This window comes from Salmo trutta, chromosome 32 (genome assembly GCF_901001165.1).
Source record: "Salmo trutta chromosome 32, fSalTru1.1, whole genome shotgun sequence".
Lineage (NCBI taxonomy): Eukaryota > Metazoa > Chordata > Actinopteri > Salmoniformes > Salmonidae > Salmo > Salmo trutta.
Window position 1 is genome coordinate 42,260,033 of NC_042988.1, and position 24,428 is coordinate 42,284,460.

The 24,428-nt window shown below is 40.0% G+C and overlaps 1 protein-coding gene and 1 long non-coding RNA gene across 3 annotated transcripts in view; both read left to right on the forward strand.

The window, feature by feature from the left end:
- Window positions 1–295: 295 nt before the first annotated feature.
- LOC115171963 (uncharacterized) lies at window positions 296–6,166 on the forward strand. 2 transcript variants are annotated; one of them, XR_003871315.1, is made up of 3 exons: window positions 296–619; window positions 4,563–4,613; window positions 6,122–6,166. It is a non-coding gene; the product is annotated as an uncharacterized LOC115171963 (long non-coding RNA). The 2 variants fall into 2 exon arrangements; XR_003871316.1 differs by lacking the exon at window positions 6,122–6,166 and having other exon boundaries at window positions 4,563–4,688.
- Window positions 6,167–6,229: 63 nt separating this feature from the next.
- Window positions 6,230–24,428, forward strand: part of LOC115171939 (NLR family CARD domain-containing protein 3-like) — a 1,137,260-nt gene continuing 1,119,061 nt past the window's right edge. The window contains exons 1-2 of the mRNA XM_029729202.1: window positions 6,230–6,265; window positions 8,545–8,661. Coding sequence (XP_029585062.1) covers window positions 8,594–8,661 — 68 coding nt within the window. The 5' untranslated portion in view covers window positions 6,230–6,265; window positions 8,545–8,593. The remainder of the gene's footprint in view (window positions 6,266–8,544; window positions 8,662–24,428) is intronic.

Consider the following 24,428-nt stretch of genomic DNA (forward strand, 5'->3'; position numbering starts at 1 on the left):
ATGGAAACAGTTTGAGAGTTCTAACTACATTCCAACTATTTTTAATTGTGTTTTGTAGTTGTTTTCATGTTTTGAATGTTGTATTGTAATTGTAGTAGGCCTAGCCCTCACCAACAGAGACAGCAACAGACGACACAGAGCAAGGGATGGAGAGAGGCAGAGGATGGGAGTGTACAGTAGACTGGGATTCTAATTACTGCACTGCGCACGTGTGTGTGTGTGTGTGTGTGTGTGTGTGTGTGTGTGTGTGTGTGTGTGTGTGTGTGTGTGTGTGTGTGTGTGTGTGTGTGTGTGTGAGAGAGTGAAAGGGTGTTTTGGTACTGTAGGAAATTTTAAAACCGTGGCTCATTGGACAGGTCAGAGTCTCAATACAATTGAAAACTTACCATCAACAAAACACCAAATGATGGAATTTCTTATGGAAGAATGGTGTCACATCCCTCCAATAGACTTCCAGACAGTTGTAGAATGTATGCCAAGGCACATTGTAAGAGCTGTTAAGAGAGAGGGAGTGGAGAGAGAACAGGCAGAACATGATATGTAAATGATCAGAGCAAACCAAAGTAACTTTCAGCGACCGAATGATCATTCAGACTCTGTTTCTATTGAGAGATAAAAGGTAAGACGATGATTGTGTATTCATATAGTTGATGATATTGTTATGTGTATTCATATAGTTGATGATATTGTTATGTGTATTCATATAGTTGATGATATTGTTATGTGTATTAATATAGTTGATGATATTGTTATGTGTATTAATATAGTTGGTGATATTGTTATGTGTATTCATATAGTTGATGATATTGTTATGTGTATTCATATAGTTGATGATATTGTTGTGTGTATTCATATAGTTGATGATATTGTTATGTGTATTAATATAGTTGATGATATTTTGGTGGACAGTGTTATAATAGTCCTACTCTCCTTAAAATGTTTTTGATATAAATTAGATGCGTGGGGTGAATTCGTTCTGTGCCCATCTGTGTGCCCCAGGGTGATCGCTCCTACACTATCTAGAATCTAAAAGGGTTCTTTGGCTGTCCCCATAGGAGAACCCTTTGTAGAACCCTTTTTGGTACTAGCTAGAACCCTTTTGGGTTCCGTGAAGAACCCTTTCCACAGAGGGTTCTACATGGAAGCCAGAAGGGTTCTACCTGGAACCCAAAATAATCTCCTATGGGGACAGTCGGAGGACCCGTTTGGAACCCTTTATCCTAAGTGTATAATGTATCATAGGTCTATAGACTTGTCTTCTCTAAACAGGTTTAAAACACAACAAGCAACAAACAAACATTTTCTCTTTCTAATCTAATGTTAATGCTTTTCACTCAGGAAGGTATGTTGTGTGAAAGAGAGACAAATAAATATTGTGGAAAGCCTAACAACAAATTACACTTCCTCAAAACAGGTTGTGTGTATTCATTAGTGCCGACTGTAGCAAAACGTTTGGCAACAGAAACCGTTTAGTCCATATTGTACAGTGTTTGGAGTAAACTACTAATATTTTAGAACTATTGGCTGTGGAGTAAACTAATGAATACAACCCCGTTTGTAGCCTACAACTCGGCTGTTGATACCTGATGCTGAAACCTGAACGTAGCCTGAGGGGTATACTATGATGCAAGCTAGATATACTGGTTTTCTAAAGTTAGCCAGCTTCAGTTAGCTTCACATTCCAGCTCAGACCTCATCCATCAGAATATACAGAGCGCTAGTCATCAGGAAGCTGCTCTCAGCAGAACAGAATATATCTCAATGACTTGACATGTTCTGGTTGTGAATTCAGGCTACAAGGTGAGAATCCTGACTCCAGTACTGGGTTAACCCTGTTTATACTGATACTGGGTTAACCCTATTTATACTGACACTGGGTTAACCCTATTGATACTAATACTGGGTTAACCCTCTTTATACTGATACTGGGTTAACCCTGTTGATACTGATACTGGGTTAACCCTATTGATACTGATACTGGGTTAACCCTATTGATACTGATACTGGGTTAACACTATTTATTCTGATACTGTGTTAACACTATTGATACTGATACTGGGTTAACCCTGTTTGTACTGATACTGGGTTATCCCTGTTTGTACTGATATTGGGTTAACCCTATTGCTGCGATTCATAGGGTGTTTGCCTTTTATGCCAGCGACCTTGGTTCACTGCCCTGCCCTGCTGTTTGCTACAATGTTAATACCATAGGCTGCCCAACATCCATTGAACAAAGAGACACCACAATATGAGTGAAAGTATTTTAGGAAAATATCAGTGAGTGTTGATTTAGAGTTGTCTTCTGGGTTCATCCTTGTAGCTGTCTTTATCAACAGGGTGAAATGTAACAAATGACATCAGAGTTGGGAGATAACCAGTCCCAGTTGAAATCACCATGACAACCATTTCATTATTTCTCCAGAGCAGCAAGGGAATCTAAAGACTCAACCTTTGTAGAATCACAATCACCTTTATTCACCAAGTACATTTGCACATACAGATGTAGGATCTTAATTTGAGTCAGTTTACTACAGCAGGAAAATACATTTTTGTTGTGGTTTTCGTAAGGAAAATTCAAGTCTGAAATTTCTATTTGCAAATTACAAACTTCAGAAGCCTTTTAAAACCTCTAATACACTACAAGTTGATATGGTGATGCTAGTGATAGACAACATTTAGAGACAGAATACAGATAGAAGAGTTTACACAAAGTTTCCCTACAACATTATACACAACTAGATAGAGTGAGCATAGAGCTTTAAGAAAATGAACAGTGGATATACAAATATACAGTACAGTGGATATACAGTACAGTGGCTATACAGTTGTTATACAGTACAGTAGATATACAGTTGATATACAGTACAGTGGATATACAGTTGATATACAGTACAGTGGCTATACAGTTGATAAACAGTGGATGTCCACATTTACAGTATCAGTATAAATATATCTAAGAGAGATGAACAGAGAGCTAATGCTGTATAGTTCAGTTATTTAGTGTACAGTTCAAAGATGGCTTGATGTGATGTGCAGCGTAGAGTGCATAGTCCTTTAGTCTCTATGGACCAGATGGCCAGTTGGTGAGGGCCACAGCATAGTCCTTTAGTCTCTATGGGCCAGGTGGCCAGTTGGTGAGGGCCACAGCATAGTCCTTTAGTCTCTATGGGCCAGGTGGCCAGTTGGTGAGGGCCACAGCATAGTCGTTTAGTCTCTATGGGCCAGGTGGCCAGTTGGTGAGGGCCACAGCATAGTCCTTTAGTCTCTATGGGCCAGGTGGCCAGATGGTGAGGGCCATAGCATGGGGAAAGAAACTGTTCAGATGGGGTCTATAACATCCAATCACATAGGTTTACAGCAGCTGACAGTTGCAACTTCATCGCGACTAACTCAAACTACCTTATTCAGATAAATACATCATCTCTGTAGATATAGGATCTTAATTTGATCACCCTGTTGCAGGAAAACTAAAGCGTGTAGTGTGTTGGAGTATATTTATGCTTTATATATTTATGCTTTATAAAAGGTTTCTGAAGATGATAAATTCCACTTTTCCATTTTAAAATTGTTAATTAATTATAATCCACATAATTAAAATGCCCTGTTGCTGCAGGATTATTTTCCTGGTCTAGCAAACTGGGTCAAATTAAGATCCAACATCTGTAGCAATATACCTCTAATGTATATGGCTCTATCAGGATATATATACCTCTCTCTAATGTATATGGTTATATCAGGATATATATTCCTCTCTCTAATGTATATGGTTATATCAGGATATATATACCTCTCTCTAATGTATATGGTTATATCAGGATATATATACCTCTCTCTAATGTATATGGTAATATCAGGATATATATACCTCTCTCTAATGTATATGGTTATATCAGGATATATATACCTCTCTCTAATGTATATGGTTATATCAGGATATATATACCTCTCTCTAATGTATATGGTAATATCAGGATATATATACCTCTCTCTAATGTATATGGCTCTATCAGGATATATATACCTCTCTCTAATGTATATGGTTATATCAGGATATATATTCCTCTCTCTAATGTATATGGTTATATCAGGATATATATACCTCTCTCTAATGTATATGGTTATATCAGGATATATATACCTCTCTCTAATGTATATGGTAATATCAGGATATATATACCTCTCTCTAATGTATATGACTATATCAGGATATATATACCTCTCTCTAATGTATGTGGCTATATCAGGATATATATACCTCTCTCTAATGTATATGGTTATATCAGGATATATATACCTCTCTCTAATGTATATGGTTATATCAGGATATATATACCTCTCTCTAATGTATATGGTTATATCAGGATATATATACCTCTCTCTAATGTATATGACTATATCAGGTTATATATACCTCTCTCTAATGTATATTGCTCTATCAGGATATATATACCTCTCTCTAATGTATATGACTATATCAGGTTATATATACCTCTCTCTAATGTATATGACTATATCAGGATTGGCTTTTGACCATTTAACATCTTTTATTTACTGTTGTTTAGGCTGGTTGAATGAGTTGTCTATGAAAGCTACAGGCGGCTGCACCAGTGACTGTAAGTTATGTGATTTCCTCATATGAAATTAAAAATATGTTTGTAGCCTACGCAGTTACAAAATGGCTGTTGAAACTGTGGCAAATATTTCTCATTGACAATAAATAAATGTGTTGGTATGTAGGAAAGACGGGCAGACTCTCGTACTGTAGGTCTAGGCTAGATACAAACTATTATAAGGTTAGGTCGATGTCAGACATTCAATAGTCAGAGTAGGTTTGAGTTATGATCACTTATCATGCTGACAAACCTGATGTTCTCTGTGAACTGATCTGAACAGGTTTAGACTGGTCATCTATGATATGTAGATTATATACAGTACATTCTCTGTCCTGCTACTGGTAGGACTATAACGTTATGTTGATCTGAACAGGTTTAGACTGGTCATCTATGATATGTAGGTTATATACAGTACATTCTCTGTCCTGCTACTGGTAGGACTATAACATTATGTGAACTGATCTGAACAGGTTTAGACTGGTCATCTATGATATGTAGGTTATATACAGTACATTCTCTGTCCTGCTACTGGTAGGACTATAACATTATGTTGATCTGAACAGGTTTAGACTGGTCATCTATGATATGTAGGTTATATACAGTACATTCTCTGTCCTGCTACTGGTAGGACTATAACATTATGTTGATCTGAACAGGTTTAGACTGGTCATCTATGATATATTTGACTAGGCAAGTCAGTTAAGAACAAATTCTTATTCACAAAGACTGCCTAGCCAAACCTGGATTTTACTGTTCCAATTGTGAGCTGCCCTATGGGACTCCCAACCACAGTCAGATGTGATGCTGCCTGGATTCAACCAGTGTAGATGTTATATAATATAAAGTAGACTAGGTTATAATGTATAGTAGTGGGTTGTTAGTGATATGTAGATGTTATATTATGTAAAGTAGTCTAGGTTATAATGTATAGTAGTGGGTTGTTAGTGATATGTAGATGTTATATTATGTAAAGTAGACTAGGTTATAATGTATAGTAGTGGGTTGTTAGTGATATGTAGATGTTATATTATGTAAAGTAGACTAGGTTATAATGTATAGTAGTGGGTTGTTAGTGATATGTAGATGTTATATTATGTAAAGTAGACTAGGTTATAATGTATATTAACAGTTTGTTAGTGATATGTAGATGTTATATTATGTAAAGTAGGCTAGGTTATAATGTATAGTGATCTAAATGTGTAGAGGTCTAAACTCTGGCTCCCGAGTGGCACTAAGTGCAAGAGATGTCACTGTAGGTTATAATGTATAGTAGTGGGTTGTTATATCACTAACTACCCACTACTATACATTATAACCTAGTCTACTTTACATAATATATATATATATATATAATATATACATACATGTTCATGTGATGCATTAAATCACCTGACTGTTTAGATATGTCAATTAATAAATGTTTTAGAGGAGATAATGAATAAATGACAACAATTGACATTAAAGAATTACTGTGTTAACCACAAGCAACATGTTGGATCTCTGTTTAGAGGTCAGTGCTCTAAAATGAGTCTCTCTGGGGAGAGAGAGGAGGGGGGCCCTGCCTCTAAAACCCATCTCTCTGGGGAGAGAGAGGAGGGGGGCCCTGCCTCTAAAATGAGACTCTCTGGGGAACATGACACCAAAGCTAAGAGGTGAGATGACAATTTTTGAAATAATTATTGAGTTTATTTCCAAAATGCATCACAATTGTTTTTTCATCAGAAATGGTTGCTTATTGGTACCTTCAATAATACTGTTCTCAGATTTTCAATTAATAGATTTTTGATGGGTATATCTTTTTAAAATTATTATTACTATTATTACTGCATGTCCTCTTTTTCAAGATGTGGCTGATTTAAACAGCCAGAATACGACATCTTGTTTCTAAATGGCTGCTGGAAATTTGATATGCATCGAAATCTTCATTCGAAGGCATCGAATTGAGCGAATGCTGCGCAGGTTCACTGAGTTGCAAACCAAATGGACAGGTCTAGCTCATTGATTTGTAGATCTGATGCAGTTGCTACCTCAGTTAATGAGCCCAGCAGGTGTCGTGAATGAGTTATGTAGAACCCACAGAAGGCCACAGGGAGGAGCAAGAGAGATAAAAACCCATACAGTTTTTTTACCTAAAAAACCCTCATCCTAATGTGTTTTGAAACTGGGTGACCTAGTAACCTTTATGTTAAAGTCCAGCATTTGGCGTTGGATAGGTGGGGCAGGTTTGAGACTGATCTAAGGAATTAACAAGAAAAAAACACTTCATTTCTCAGCTGCATCACCAATGTCTGTATGTCAATTAATACCTTTTAATTGCTAAATATTTCCAATAGATGGAAGCATAAGACCACGAAGCATCAGTTATAGGCTACAAGCAGCAATATGATTGGCATAAAATAGCATGCAACCACAGACTATATGTCCCATGATTTTCTAAAATGGTCACTCATTACTTTAGTTAGCTATATATCTCGTATTAGGCCTGTGTTGCTTTTTGGAGAGCAACATAATAGTGACTATAGCAGGTGTTGAACTCCGGGTGAATTATCACTAGTCAGAACCTCAACCTCAGTATACATGCATTATAAAAAACCATCTTAATATCTGATATTGGGAGTAAACAACCTCAGAATATTAAAGACAAGAGTGCATCTTCAAGCTGTGTAATAAATAAATAAAATGAATTACATTACGCTCTCTCATTCTCTCTCTCTGTGTGTGTGTGTGTGTGTGTGTGTGTGTGTGTGTGTGTGTGTGTGTGTGTGTGTGTGTGTGTGTGTGTGTGTGTGGGAGTGTGTGTGAGTGTGTGTGTGTGTGTGTGTGAGTGTGTGTGTGTGTGGGAGTGTGTGTGAGTGTGTGTGTGTGTGTGTGAGTGTGTGAGTGTGTGTGTGTGTGTGTGTGCCCTGTGGGAGTGTTGGCGCGTGTTATACACCTCCCTCTCTGCCAAGAAAACAATATACCCTAACTAACCCTCCCGGTTAGTAAATTTACCTCAAGCCCTTGGCTTTCACACAGGTAATAATAAACATGAATCATCATTATATTACTAAACAGTAATCTGTTAAATGCTTTTTCAGTCCTTCCTCTTGCGTTAGCAGTGTGGAAAGGAACAGAAAGAAGCCACACAGGAGTTTTCCTGTGAGGGGAGTGGTGGTGTGTCCAGGGAGAACTAAACTAATATTCTGAAATGTCATTTGTGGTCTTATGCTGCCATCTATTGGAATTATATAGCAACTGCAGTAGTACTGAATAATGTGTAATTCCTTACTAAAATAGTAATTTCTCAGAATTGCAAAATATAACATTTTGTAGTTCATTTTACCACTTACAATTATAAAATAACCATTTATAGCTTAACAAACAATGAAACTGATTTAAACCAAAAACACCATACATTTAGTTAATTATATATCAAAATATATTTTTGAACGTTTATCAACGTTCAAAGCAGAGTTACTTTCCCATTGTTCCTCAACTGTAGTGTCTGATATACCATTTTATAGCCCTGAGTCTCTACTTTTATCCAATGTAAAAAACACTTTTTCAAATTTTGCTACATAAGACTGAACCGAACCGGTCGGTCACATTTGACTGTATAAAACCTAGTAGTACTACTGATTTCTCTGAGAGTGAGGCAGATATATAGCATTTAGCCAAAAAAAATGATGATTTGTCTCTCTGAAATGAAAACATGAATTGAAAGATTTTATGCAAATAAATACATGTCTGTCATTGAACAATTGCATTTCATGATTAGATAGTGAAAAAACACACCAATCTCTTTCATAATTTCTTTAAACAATAAAAGCAAATTCTCGAACATTTCTGAAAATGCATATATAGCATTTTGGAATGAAACACAGTTACAGTATGTTTCCCCATCTGAGCTCAGAGTAGATGAGAGATGTAATGTTTGTCTGTTGTGTTGAAGACCAATCAAGCAGGAGAGACCAGCCTCCCCTGTACCCAGCTGTGTGTCCATGAAGAGTGATAAGTCTATGGGTCTACCTATACTGTTTAGAGAGGGAGACTTTTCTACTGAACAAAGGTAAGAAAAACTCGTGGGTCATGGTCAGTGAGTTAAACAACACTGTCTCTAGTCATTTATCCTCTCCCATTTTGCAATTTCTTTTTGTTGTTTTCATAATCCATAGGCTAATCCATTTTTCCATTTTCATAGTCCTAAAACAAAATTCAACAAACACAACATTCCCTCCCTGTGTGTGTGTGTGTGTGTGTGTGTGTGTGTGTGTGTGTGTGTGTGTGTGTGTGTGTGTGTGTGTGTGTGTGTGTGTGTGTGTGTGTGTGTGTGTGTGTGTGCGCGCACTCCCTGGATGAGGAGATGTAATCTCATGTTTTGTCCACAGAAACCAACAGGAGAGATCAGAGTCAGAGATTCTCAGTGGTCAGTCTTCCCAGAGTCATCAAACAGACCTGGCCTCCATATTCAGTGTATGTGGTCCTGTTATGTACATTTGTTTTTGTTTACCTCAAGTAAAGTTAATCTGTCAATCATTCATTAATGTGTTAATGAGAAAGCATTTATTCTCTTGCTTAACTTATTTACTTTATTTATTTCAGTTGCTTGAAGAGAAAATTATGACATTTGTGAAGAACGAGCTGAAGATGTTCAAGAGGATTCTTTGTCCAGAACTCCCACAAGGCTTTGAGAGTCAGAGGCAGGATAAGGAAGTGGTGGACGCTGAAGATGAGAAGCAGGAGAGCAGTGCCAGAGAGGGGGCTCTGAAGATCACACTGCACGTCCTGAGGAAAATGAACCAGAAGGAGCTTGCTGACACACTGGAGAAATGTAATAGCTGTCTGCCTCATGTTGAATGCTGTTTTATAACATTTAAAAGCTGTAGCTAAAGTACAGCTAAAGTAGCTGTGTAACTCAATGATATTGTAGCAGCCTTAACACAACACCTAGTGACCTCATCAAGTAGCAGCAGGGATGTTGTGGTGGCTAATTTCTGCATTACCAAATGAGGAGAGTTACAAACACACCAGTCCGAGTTAACTACATCTTTAATAATTAAGATACTTTTGCAAAAGTATCTTTGACCTTCAATAATGCACTCTCTCGAATGAACTATTGAACAAGGAAGGTAGGTTTTTACACCACAGTACAAAGAGCCTTTTATATCCGAGATCCACATGACGAACAACAGATCCCAAGAACAGTTCACAAAGGAACCTTATACTTCAGAGAGAGGAGTATCCACAGCCAGATATCATTTGCTATGAATTATCGTTCAGTGTGGTCCCCTTGAAGAGGTTCTAATCTCGTTCCTGGTACTCCATAATACAAAAACACCATCTCATCCAATGGCATATATCAATTGTCAACTCTAGATACTCCCATCTCAAGTAAACCCCCTCTTGACCCCACTCCTGGACAAGGTCACTGAGGGGAGCGACTTGCGCACAGACATTGTGAAGACAAATAATTGGTTCCCCATTAATCACGCCATCCCTTCACATGGTTTAAGAATAGGTAAAGACACATTCACATATGAAGACAATGTTCCATTCTGTCCTCCTCTCTTTCTGATATTCTGCAACAGAGACATGTAAAAGACAAGTCTGACCTCTCCCCTCTCTTGGCCCCAAGTAACTGAGCCCCAGCTAAGGGAAACGTGCAACTGAAAGACACCAGAGTCCAAAGGACACTTTCTAATGACAAGTATCTCACATAAGCATATTATACCAATAAAACATCTTAATTATCTATATTACCCAACTAATTCTGATTCATCCACCACAATGTGTTGTGGTGATTAATTTAGACAGAGAAGAGAGAGAGACAACATTAATAATACCATCAATTATACCAATAATTATATAATCAGTCACACCAGTCTGTAATGCATTATGAAAACATTTACACATTTATACAGTCAGTTAAGAGAATAAATTATTATAATTTTAAACTTTATAACAGTCCTACAATACTTTAGGCATTAAAACAGACGTAATATTAATATCCTCTGTGTTATTTCTTCATTCAGATGAGCTTGCTGTTATTTGCCAACGTCAACTCAAATCTAATCTAAAGAAGAAGTTTCAATGTGTATTTGAGGGGATCGCTAAACAAGGAAACCCAACACTTCTCAATAAGATCTACACAGAGCTCTACATCACAGAGGGTGGAACAGGAGAGGTCAATAATGAACATGAGCTGAGACAGATTGAGACAACAACCAGGAAACAAGCAAGACCAGAGACTGCAATCAAATGTAACGACATCTTCAAACCCTTAACTGGACAAGACAAACTTATCAGAACTGTGCTGACAAAGGGAGTCGCTGGCATTGGAAAAACAGTCTCTGTGCAGAAGTTCATTCTGGACTGGGCTGAAGGAAAAGCAAATCAGGATGTCCAATTTGTATTTTCATTCCCTTTCCGGGAGCTGAATTTGATGAAAGAGGACAAACACACTTTCATTGATCTTCTCAATCATTTCTCAATGGAAACCAAACAATCAGGAATCTCCAACTACAACAAGGACAAAGTTCTGTTCATCTTTGATGGTCTGGATGAGTGCCGACTGCCCCTAGACTTCCAGAAGAACAAGATATGTTGTGACGTCACAGAGTCAACCTCAGTGGATGTTCTGCTGACAAATCTCATCAAGGGAAATCTGCTTTCCTCTGCTCTCCTCTGGATAACTACCCGACCTGCAGCAGCCAATAAGATTCCTTCAGGGTGTGTTGACCAGGTGACAGAGGTACGAGGGTTCAATGACCCACAGAAGGAGGAGTACTTCAGAAAGAGATTCAGTGATGAGGACCTGGCCAACAGAATCATCTCACACATAAAGACATCAAGGAGCCTCCACATCATGTGCCACATTCCAGTTTTCTGTTGGATTTCTGCAACAGTCCTTGAACACATGATGGAACATAAGAGAGAAGAGATGCCCAAGACTCTGACTGAGATGTACACACACCTTGTGGTGTTTCACACCAAACAGAATAATGAAAAGTATCTTGGGAAAGAAGAGACAGGTCCACACTGGAATAAACAGAGCATTCTGTCACTGGGAAAACTGGCTTTTCAACAGCTTGTGAATGGCAATCTGATATTCTATGAAGAAGACCTGAAAGAGGCTGGTATTGATGTCATTGAAGCCTCAGTGTACTCAGGATTGTGCACACAGCTCTTTAAAGAGGAATGTGGGCTGTACCAGGACAAGGTGTACTGCTTTGTTCATCTGAGCATTCAGGAGTTTCTGGCTGCTGTATATGTGTTCCTCTCATTCATCAACAGCAATGAGAATCTAATGGCCAAACCTCAATCAACATCCAGGAACCTTTCTGCGCTGTTCAGAGACAAGCCTAAAGTTACTGTCTACAAGAGTGCTGTGGATAAAGCCTTACAAAGTGAGACAGGAAAACTGGACCTTTTCCTCCGCTTCCTCCTGGGCCTCTCACTGGAGTCCAATCAGAAGTACTTACGAGGTCTACTGACAAAGACAAGAAGCAGCTCACAGAGCCATGAAGAAACAATCAAGTACATCAAGGAGAAGATCAAGGAGAATCCCTCTCCAGAGAGGAGCATCAATCTGTTCCACTGTCTGAATGAACTGAATGACCATTCTCTAGTGGAGGAGATCCAAAGCTACCTGAGATCAGGAAGTCTTTTAAAACCCAAACTGTCACCTGCACAGTGGTCAGCTCTGGTCTTCGTGTTGCTGACTTCAGAAAAGGAGCTGGATGTGTTTGACCTGAAGAAATACTCCAGATCAGAGGAAGGTCTTCTAAGGCTGCTGCCAGTGGTCAAAGCCTCCAGAGCTGTTCTGTGAGTACATACAATTGCATTTAAGAACTAATCATCAAGAATAAATATTCAGTTTAGAGAAGAAAATGTATTATAGTATGTATATAATATATACTGCTCAAAAAAATAAAGGGAACGCTTAAAAGACACAATGTAACTCCAAGTCAATCACACTTCTGTGAAATCAAACTGTCCACTTAGGAAGCAACACTGATTGACAATAAATTTCACATGCTGTTGTGCAAATGGAATAGACAACAGGTGGAAATGATAGGCAATAAGCAAGACACCCCCAATAAAGGAGTGGTTCTGCAGGTGGTAACCACAGACCACTTCTCAGTTCCTATGCTTCCTGGCTGATGTTTTGGTCACTTTTGAATGCTGGCGGTGCTTTCACTCAAGTGGTAGCATGAGACGGAGTCTACAACCCACACAAGTGGCTCAGGTAGTGCAGCTCATCCAGGATGGCACATCAATGCGAGCTGTGGCAAGAAGGTTTGCTGTGTCTGTCAGCGTAGTGTCCAGAGCATGGAGGCGCTACCAGGAGACAGGCCAGTACATCAGAAGACGTGGAGGAGGCCGTAGGAGGGCAACAACCCAGCAGCAGGACCGCTACCTCCGCCTTTGTGCAAGGAGGAGCAGGAGGAGCACTGCCAGAGCCCTGCAAAATGACCTCCAGCAGGCCACAAATGTGCATGTGTCTGCTCAAACGGTCAGAAACAGACTCCATGAGGGTGGTATGAGGGCCCGACGTCCACAGGTGGGGGTTGTGCTTACAGCCCAACACCGTGCAGGACGTTTGGCATTTGCCAGAGAACACCAAGATTGGCAAATTCGCCACTGGCGGCCTGTGCTCTTCACAGATGAAAGCAGGTTCACGCTGAGCACATGTGACAGACGTGACAGTCTGGAGACGCCGTGGAGAACGTTCTGCTGCCTGCAACATCCTCAAGCATGACCGGTTTGGCGGTGGGTCAGTCATGGTGTAGGGTGGCATTTCTTTGGGGGGCCGCACAGCCCTCCATGTGCTCACCAGAGGTAACCTAACTGCCATTAGGTACCGAGATGAGATCCTCAGACCCCTTGTGAGACCATGTGCTGGTGCGGTTGGCCCTGGGTTCCTCCTAATGCAAGACAATGCTAGACCTCATGTGGCTGGAGTGTGTCAGCAGTTCCTGCAAGAGGAAGGCATTGATGCTATGGACTGGCCCGCCCGTTCCCCAGACCTGAATCCAATTGAGCACATCTGGGACATCATGTCTCGCTCCATCCACCAACGCCACGTTGCACCACAGACTGTCCAGGAGTTGGCGGATGCTTTAGTCCAGGTCTGGGAGGAGATCCCTCAGGAGACCATCCGCCACCTCATCAAGAGCATGCCCAGGCGTTGTAGGGAGTTCATACAGGCACGTGGAGGCCACACACACTACTGAGCCTCATTTTGACTTGTTTTAAGGACATTACATCAAAGTTGGATCAGCCTGTAGTGTGGTTTTCCACTTTAATTTTGAGTGTGACTCCAAATCAAGACCTCCATGGGTTGATAAATTGGATTTCCATTTATTATTTTTGTGTGATTTTGTTGTCAGCACATTCAACTATGTAAAGAAAAAAGTATTTAATAAGATTATTTCTTTCATTCAGATCTAGGATGTGTTGTTTAAGTGTTCCCTTTATTTTTTTGAGCAGTGTATATTGAAAAACATATTGAATCAATACATTGATGTTTACAGAATATTAATCTTTGGAAGAATTAACCAAATTCATCTACCATTGTCCTTCTACACTACTGGTGTTAAATTAATAGTGTGTTTGTGAAGTCATGATGATCTCTTTGTCAGGCTGTCAGGCTGTGGAGTCACAGAGGAAGGCTGTGCTTCTCTGGTCTCAGCTCTGGAGTCAAACCCCTCACACCTGAGAGAGCTGGATCTGAGTAACAATGACCTGAAGGATTCAGGAGTGAAGCTGCTCTCTGCTGGACTGGGGAATCCCCACTGTAAACTGGAGACTCTGAGGTCAGTATTCCTGTAGTTGGTCAACAAGTGATAACTGTTCACCAGATCCACATGTGTTTACCAGACACACATAGTCCACACCATATGTGTTTGGACAGTGAAGCTTTACAAAAATATCCTCAAATAAAAGGTGACATTATATACTGTCACCTCATATGAAACATTTGATCTCAAATCCAAAATGTTGGAGTATAGAGCCACATTTAAAATGTTAGCTTCACTGTCAAAACAGATATGGTGTGGACTGTATACTCAATACAATCTAAATCTGATATCTCACTGTCTGTCTTTTGACTGATACTGCTTTTTAAACTGGTCTGGTCAGTCTACTCAAATATTTGTACTATACATTTTTCTCTACAAGTGATATTATGATAATTTGTAATAATTCTACATTCATTAAGTTTTGAATAGATATGGCAGGTTTCAGGACATTGATATATTTGAATATGTTGAAAAAATATACTGCCACTATTTTCACCACCAAAGAATAGCAATGTGGTTTTAATATGATTTGACTCTTTGCAGGCTGTCAGGCTGTCTAGTCACAGAGGAAGGCTGTGCTTCTCTGGTCTCAGCTCTGAGGTCAAACCCCTCACACCTGAGAGAGCTGGATCTGAGTAACAATGACCTGAAGGATTCAGGAGTGAAGCTGCTCTCTGCTGTACTGGGGAATCCCCACTGTAAACTGGAGACTCTGAGGTCAGTATTCCTGTAGTTGGTCAACAAGTGATAACTGTTCACCAGATCCACATGTGTTTACCAGACACACATAGTCCACACCATATGTGTTTGGACAGAGAAGCTTACAGTTTTAATTTTGGTACTATTCTCCAGCATTTTGCATTTGAGATAGAATTTTTCATATCAGGTGACAGTATAGAATGTCACCTTTTATTTGAGGTTAATGGTGAGAGTTTTGTTGTAGCCTCTGTTACTCTCACTCATGATTAATGATTCAGTCATGATTTTTCTTAATCACGGCAGTCACAAGCTTGATGTAGTCATTTTTGGCAAGCAATATGAGACCAAATCCTCAACTTTTCACTACTTTAATACACTATACGGTAATTGGTCATAATACTTATGACTTCTTCAAATAAGGGGACTAGATACATAAAGTGCTTTCATTTCTAAATGGTGAAACAGATATGTATTAAAATACCCTCAAATAAAAGGTGACATTATATACTGTCACATCATATAAAACATTTGATCTGATATCCAAAATGTTGGAGTATAGAGCCACATTTAAAATGTTAGCTTCACTGTCAAAATAGATATGGTGTGGACTGTATACTCAATACAATCTAAATCTGATACCTCACTGTCTGTCTTTTGACTGATACTGCTTTTTAAACTGGTCTGGTCAGTCTACTCAAATATTTGTACTATATATTTTTCTCTCTACAATCAATATAAACATAATAATGACACATTCATTAATTTATGAATAGATATGGAAGGTTTCAGGACACTGATATATCTGAATATGTTCAAAAAATATACTGCCACTATTTTCACCACCAAAGATTAGCAGTGTGATTTTAATATGATTTGACTCTTTGCAGGCTGTCAGGCTGTCTAGTCACAGAGGAAGGCTGTGCTTCTCTGGTCTCAGCTCTGAGGTCAAACCCCTCACACCTGAGAGTGCTGGATCTGAGTAACAATGACCTGAAGGATTCAGGAGTGAAGCTGCTCTCTGCTGGACTGGGGAATCCCCACTGTAAACTGGAGACTCTGAGGTCAGTATTCCTGTAGTTGGTCAACAAGTGATAACTGTTCACCAGATCCACATGTGTTTACCAGACACACATAGTCCACATCATATTTGACTCTCTAACTTGTTGAATGCATTTGCCGTTTGTCTTGGTTGTGATTTGGATTATGTTTTTCCTAATAGAAACTGAATGGTGAATAATGTCCAGTCATTTTGGAGTCGCTTCACTTGTATTGTCAGTAAGAATAGAAGATGTTTCTGAACACTTCTACATTCATGTGGATGCTACCATGATTATGAATAATCATGAATGAACCGTGAATGATGATGAATAAGAACGTTACATAGGCACAAAGATCAGAACCCCTCTGTTATCGGTAATGGTGAGAGGTTAGCATGTTTTGTTGTAACCTCTGTTATTGGTAATGGTGAGAGGTTAGCATGTTTTGTTGTAGTCTCTGTTATTGGTAATGGTGAGAGGTTAGCATGTTTTGTTGTAGCCTCTGTTATTGGTAATGGTGAGAGGTTAGCATGTTTTGTTGTAGCCTCTGTTATTGGTAATGGTGAGAGGTTAGCATGTTTTGTTGTAGCCTCTGTTATTGGTAATGGTGAGAGGTTAGCATGTTTTGTTGTAGCCTCTGTTATTGGTAATGGTGAGAGGTTAGCATGTTTTGTTGTTGCCTTTGTTATTGGTAATGGTGAGAGGTTAGCATGTTTTGTTGTAGCCTCTGTTATTGGTAATGGTGAGATTTTAGGATGTTTTGTTGTAGCCTCTGTTATTGGTAATGGTGAGAGGTTAGCATGTTTTGTTGTATCCTCTGTTATTGGTAATAGTGAGAGGTTAGCATGTTTTGTTGTAGCCTCTGTTATTGGTAATGGTGAGGTTAGCATGTTTTGTTGTAGCCTCTGTTATTGGTAATGGTGAGAGGTTAGCATGTTTTGTTGTATCCTCTGTTATTGGTAATGGTGAGAGGTTAGCATGTTTTGTTGTAGCCTCTGTAACTTTATCACTCATTATTATTCATGATTCATTCATGATTTGTATTAATCATGGCATCATCAGGATTCATTTAGTAGTGTTTAGAAACATGTTATCTCCTCACTTATACTGAAAATTACTCCAGTCATCATCCACCATTTTATTATTGGGCAAAACACAACCCAAAACACAACCGAAACAAACTGAAAATGCGTCAATGTCACCTCATATGATTTGACTCTTTACAGGCTGTCAGGTTGTCTAGTCACAGAGGAAGGCTGTGCTTCTCTGGTCTCAGCTCTGAGGTCAAACCCCTCACACCTGAGAGAGCTGGACCTGAGCTACAATCACCCAGGAGACTCAGGAGTCAGACTGCTCTCTGCTGGACTGGAGGATCCACACTGCAGACTGGAGAAACTCAAGTATGTAGAGGGTTTATGTCAATGTTCATATCAGACATGTTTGACTTATCAGGCTAGTTAAGACAAACATTCTGACCACCACTTGGACAAAAGTGTGTGTGTGTGTGTGTGTGTGTATGTGTGTATGTGTATGTGTGTGTGTGTGTGTGTGTGTGTGTGTGTGTGTGTGTGTGTGTGTGTGTGTGTGTGTGTGTGTGTGTGTGTGTGTGTGTGTGTGTGTGTGTGTGTGTGTGTGTGTGTGTGTGTGAGTTCAGGTGTATCATTCAATGACTGTCTGTTCTTCTGCTTACCGCTACAGTGTGGAACATGGTGGAGAGAACACAATGAATCCTGGGCTTAGAAAATGTGAGTGTTGACTGCTGTGGAGAATATGACTAAGAATAAGTCTTAATTCAAGTTAAGTCAAAGTCAAAGACCACCATCATTACTTACTTGGTCATATTAAATATCAGCTGTAGTTCTACAGAAGCAGAAATCAGGGACACCAACGTTTACAAAGAGTTTGTTTGACAATGTGTGTGTCCAGTGTGTTTGTTTGTGGATGTATGTGTGTGTGTGTGTGTCCATGCATGCGTACAGGTGAGTGTGTGTGTGTGTGTGTGTGTTACGTTAGAAGTGTGTGTTTGTGTTCATGATGCATACAGGTGTGTGTGTGTGTGTGTGTGTGTGTGTGTGTGTGTGTGTGTGTGTGTGTGTGTGTGTGTGTGTGTGTGTGTGTGTGTGGTGCGTTCGTGTTACATAAGAAATGTGTGTTTGTGTTCATGCATGCATACAGTTTGTGTGTGTGTAATTAATGGGAATATGTGTGTGTGTGTTACATAAGAAATGTGTGTGTGTGTGTAATTAATCAGAATTTGTGTATTTTATATTACCATACAGTATAACATATGATTATTCAACAAGTCTCAAGATACCTTAACTTCTCCTTTTGATACCTAGAAACATCTACATTAAATTATTTAGTGAAAAGTGAGTTAACATTCTAATGTGAATGATGATGATTTCTAATATTGTGTATGGTTTCATCTATCAGATGTCTGTGATCTCACACTGGACCCAAACACAGTAAACAGACACCTCTCTCTGTCTGAGGAGAACAGAAAGGTGACATGTAGGACAGAGGAGCAGCCGTACCCTGATCACCCAGAGAGATTTGAGGACTGTAGACAGGTGCTGTGTAGAGAGGGTCTGACTGGGCGCTGTTACTGGGAGGCAGAGTGGAGTGGGGGAGGGGAGGCAGAGTGGAGTGGGAGAGGAGAGGCAGAGTGGAGTGGGAGAGGGGCTCTTATAGGAGTGACATATAAAGGAATCAGCAGGAGAGGAAGGGGTAATGACTTTGATATTGGATACAATGATAAGTCCTGGAGTCTGAACTGCTCTGACAGCAGTTACTCTGCCTGTCACAATAATAATTCCACTACCATAGACGTCCCCTCCTCCAGCTCCCACAGAGTAGGAGTGTATCTGGACTGGTCAGCCGGCACTCTGTCCTTCTACAGAGCCTCCTCTGATACACTGACCCACCTGTACACATTCACCTCCACATTCACTGAGCCCCTCTACCCAGGGTTTAGGGTTTATGATGACTCCTCAGTGACCCTGTGTCATGTGGTCTCTGTGTCAAACACAACATGATGTTTCACTCTAATCATGGTCATGTTCAGTAAGACACACTGGAGCAACAATGTAGAATATCTCTCTAGTCATGTTCAGTAAGACACACTGGAGCAACAATGTAGAATATCTCTCTGGTCATGTTCAGTAAGACACACTGGAGCAACAATGTTGAATATCTCTCTAGTCATGTTCAGTAAGACACACTGGAGCAACAATGTAGAATATCTCTCTAGTCATGTTCAGTAAGACACACTGGAGCAACAATGTAGAATATCTCTCTAGTGTGTAAACATATGATTGTAAATATTCATGAATAAACACCATTGAAGTTGACAGACATTGTCAACTAGAATAATGTATTAATATAATGAATCACCCCACTGTGTTGTAAAAACTGGTTTCATTTACACATCATTGATGTTGTTGTTGTTATTGGGCTTCTTGGTGTTTGTAAATATTGTACAATGTTTATTTGTCAAATTCTTGACACAACAATCTTGTTTCTGTATGAACTCAATTCAACTGAATGAAATGATGTGACAGATGTGACTAATAAAGGTTCATCAACCAGATGGAAGAAGAGAGGTGGAAATGTTTTAATATTGATCACAATATGGCAGTACAGTAATAGATGGAAGAAGGCTGTACTGGTTATGTTTCTATGTTAGACACTGTTGTTATCTCCCATCAGTCAGTACTGGTTATGTTTCTATGTTAGACACTCTGTTGTCATCTCCCATCAGTCAGTACTAGTTATGTTTCTATGTTAGACACTGTTGTCATCTCCCATCAGTCAGTACTGGTTATGTTTCTATGTTAGACACTCTGTTGTTATCTCCCATCAGTCAGTACTAGTTATGTTTCTATGTTAGACACTCTGTTGTTATCTCCCATCAGTCAGTACTAGTTATGTTTCTATGTTAGACACAAACCTTGTTTTGTATCGGTCCATGTTCTTCATCATTGAACTCACTAACTGCACTTGATTCCTGACCCTGCGTCTATGTTACACTTTATGATCAGACACTAATCATTCTGTTGTTACTACTGTATGATGCTGAGAGAACAGGACACTAATCATTCTGTGTTTTTACTACTGTATGATGCTGAGAGAACAGGACACTAATCATTCTGTTGTTACTACTGTATGATACTGAGAGAACAGGACACTAATCATTCTGTGTTGTTACTACTGTATGATACTGAGAGAACAGGACTATGGGTGCATCTCAACAATCTGAAGTGGCCTCCTCTCCTTTATCTGGACTCATCTGAAAACACAAGACAGGTCAAAGTAACATGGTGGCTTCCTACCTGGACATTGCTTTTACCTGTGAAGTTCTCTCATGTCAGTTGAGATGAAACAAGTTAGACAAAAATCTCCTGGATGCCCCTCTAACTGGTTATTTCATGGAAACTTGTCAATCATCTCTGACTCCTCCCACATGCTGAAATCTTACTTCACATACTAAAGAAAGTACCTACATAACAGCTTTTTCAGCTGTTAAATGCAACCACAAAACAATATTTATAAAAACAGTCTATTAATATGGTTGTTGAACACTATAATGTGTTAAGCAGCATGATAGCTGTACTTTCAGGTTATGGTTGTTGAACACTATAATATGTTAAGCAGCATGACAGCTGTACTTTCAGGTTATGGTTGATGCGGCTTGTTTGCCATTAGCCAATCAGTGTTATCAACTAGTTCAAAACACATGAAAGCACACAACTCATTGCGCCCAGTTTACAAGTAGTATTTTCTGAGCTGCCTACTGTAATGGAAATTACATGATTAAAGGTTTTACTAAATGATTTCACCCAGAAAAGGTATAGCCAAGATTATAAGATGACTGTACTAATGTGTGTGTGTAGGAAAAGTTTAAGCTTAATGATTTAGCAATGTAAGCAAGACATTCAAGGGAAAAGGGGAACTGTTACCAGACAGCAGACAACTTGTGACTACTGTGAAACTGATAACAGGAAGAAGGTCTCCTCACCCAGGGAGGGGAGAAACCGTTAGGCTTGCAGTAGATTATGTAGCATGTCCAGGATATGATAAGCAATGTATGTATTGGAGCAGCATTGACAATGTTAGAGAAGAGGAGGGGCATTTATATGACGAAATGAGTAATATAAAAGGCTGTGTACATTGTATGATATTCAGAGCTCTCGTCAATAAACGTTCTGATCATTGTTAGCTGGGTCTCAGTCTGTTTCTTTCAAATCAAATCAAATTTTCAAATCAAATCAAATTTATTTATATAGCCCTTCGTATATCAGCTGAAATCTCAAAGTGCTGTACAGAAACCCAGCCTAAAATCCCAAACAGCAAGCAATGCATGTGAAAGAAGCACGGTGGCTAGGAAAAACTCCCTAGGAAAAACTCCCTAGAAAGGCCAAAAACCTAGGAAGAAACCTAGAGAGGAACCAGGCTATGAAGGGTGGCCAGTCCTCTTCTGGCTGTGCCGGGTGGATATTATAACAGAACATGGTCAAGATGTTGAAATGTTCATAAATGACCAGCATGGTCAAACAATAATAATCATAGTAGTTGTCGAGGGTGCAACAAGCACGTCCGGTGAACAGGTCAGGGTTCCGTAGCCGCAGGCAGAACAGTTGAAACTGGAGCAGCAGCATGGCCAGGTGGACTGGGGACAGCAAGGAGTCATCATGCCAGGTAGTCCCGAGGCATGGTCCTAGGGCTCAGGTCCTCCGAGAGAAAGAAAGAGAGAAAGAGAGAATTAGAGAGAGCATATTTAAATTCACACAGGACACCGGATAAGACAAGAGAATACTCCAGATGTAACAGACTGACCCTAGCCCCCCGACACATAAACTACTGCAGCATAAATACTGGAGGCTGAGACAGGAGGGATCAGAAGACACTGTGGCCCCATCCAATGATACCCCCGGACAGGGCCAAACAGGCAGGATATAACCCCACCCACTTTGCCAAAGCACAGCCCCCACACCACTAGAGGGAAGTCTACAACCACCAACTTACCGTCCGAAGACAAGGCCGAGTATAGCCCACAAAGATGTCCGCCACGGCACAACCCAAGGGGGGGGCGCCAACCCAGACCGGAAGACCACGTCAGTGACTCAACCCACTCAAGTGACGCACCCCTCCCATGGACGGCATGGAAGAACACCAGTAAGTCAGTGACTCAGCCCCTGTAATAGGGTTAGAGGCAGAGAATCCCAGTGGAAAGAGGGGAACCGGCAAGGCAGAGACAGCAAGGGCGGTTCGTTGCTCCAGCCTTTCCGTTCACCTTCACACTCCTGGGCCAGACTATTCTTAATCATAGGACCTACTGAAGAGATAAGTCTTCAGTAAAGACTTAAAGGTTGAGACTGAGTCTGCGTCTCTCACATGGGTAGGCAGACCATTCCATAAAAATAGAGCTCTATAGGAGAAAGCCCTACCTCCAGCCGTTTGCTTAGAAATTCTAGGGACAATTAGGAGGCCTGCGTCTTGTGACTGTAGCGTACGTGTAGGTATGTACGGCAGGACCAAATCGGAAAGATAGGTAGGAGCAAGCCCATGTAATGCTTTGTAGGTTAGCAGTAAAACCTTGAAATCAGCCCTTGCCTTAACAGGAAGCCAGTGTAGGGAGGCTAGCATTGGAGTAATATGATCAAATTTTTTGGTTCTAGTCAGGATTCTAGCAGCCGTATTTAGCACTAACTGAAGTTTATTTAGTGCTTTATCCGGGTAGCCGGAAAGTAGAGCATTGCAGTAGTCCAGCCCAGAAGTAACAAAAGCATGGATTAATTTTTCTGCGTCATTTTTGGACAGAAAGTTTCTGATTTTTGCAATGTTACGTAGATGGAAAAAAGCTGTCCTTGAAACAGTCTTGATATGTTCTTCAAAAGAGAGATCAGGGTCCAGAGTAACGCCGAGGTCCTTCACAGTTTTATTTGAGACGACTGTACAACCATCCAGATTAATTGTCAGATTCAACAGAAGATCTCTTTGTTTCTTGGGACCTAGAACAAGCATCTCTGTTTTGTCCGAGTTTAAAAGTAGAAAATTTGCAGCCATCCACTTCCTTATGTCTGAAACACAGGCTTCTAGCGAGGGCAATTTTGGGGCTTCACCATGTTTCATTGAAATGTACAGCTGTGTGTCGTCCGCATAGCAGTGAAATTTAACATTATGTTTTCGAATGACATCCCCAAGAGGTAAAATATATAGTGAAAACAATAGTGGTCCTAAAACGGAACCTTGAGGAACACCGAAATTTACAATTGATTTGTCAGAGGACAAACCATTCACAGAGACAAACTGATGTCTTTCCGACAGATAAGATCTAAACCAGGCCAGAACTTGTCCATGTAGACCAATTTGGGTTTCCAATCTCTCTAAAAGAATGTGGTGATCGATGGTATCAAAAGCGGCACTATGATCTAGGAGCACGAGGACAGATGAAGAGCCTCGGTCTGACGTCATTAAAAGGTCATTTACCACCTTCACAAGTGCAGTCTCAGTGCTATGATGGGGTCTAAAACCAGACTGAAGCGTTTCGTATACATTGTTTGTCTTCAGGAAGGCAGTGAGTTGCTGTGCAACAGCTTTTTCAAAACATTTTGAGAGGAATGGAAGATTCGATATAGGCCGATAGTTTTTTATAATTTCTGGGTCAAGATTCGGCTTTTTCAAGAGAGGCTTTATTACTGCCACTTTTAGTGAGCTTGGTACACATCCGGTGGATAGAGAGCCGTTTATTATGTTCAACATAGGAGGGCCAAGCACAGGAAGCAGCTCTTTCAGTAGTTTAGTTGGAATAGGGTCCAGTATGCAGCTTGAGGGTTTGGAGGCCATGATTATTTTCATCATTGTGTCAAGAGATATAGTACTAAAACACTTTAGTATCTCCCTTGATCCTAGGTCCTGGCAGAGTTGTGCATACTCAGGACAATGGAGCTTTGGAGGAATACCCAGATTTAAAGAGGAGTCCGTAATTTGCTTTCTAATGATCATGATCTTTTCCTCAAAGAAGTTCATACATTTATTACTGCTGAAGTGAAAGCCATCCTCCATTTGCGAATGCTGATTTTTAGTTAGCTTTGCGACAGTATCAAAAATAAATTTAGGATTGTTCTTATTTTCCTCAATTAAGTTGGAAAAATACCGGAACCTTACACCTTCTGGTATACAAACTGAGTAGTTAAATTGAAGTTCGGTTTAAGAACATTGATAACTTAATTCCCATAACAATTCGGTCCTTCGAGCCGGATCCCAAAATCTGTCCCTGTCTTCCTAAGGTAACACGC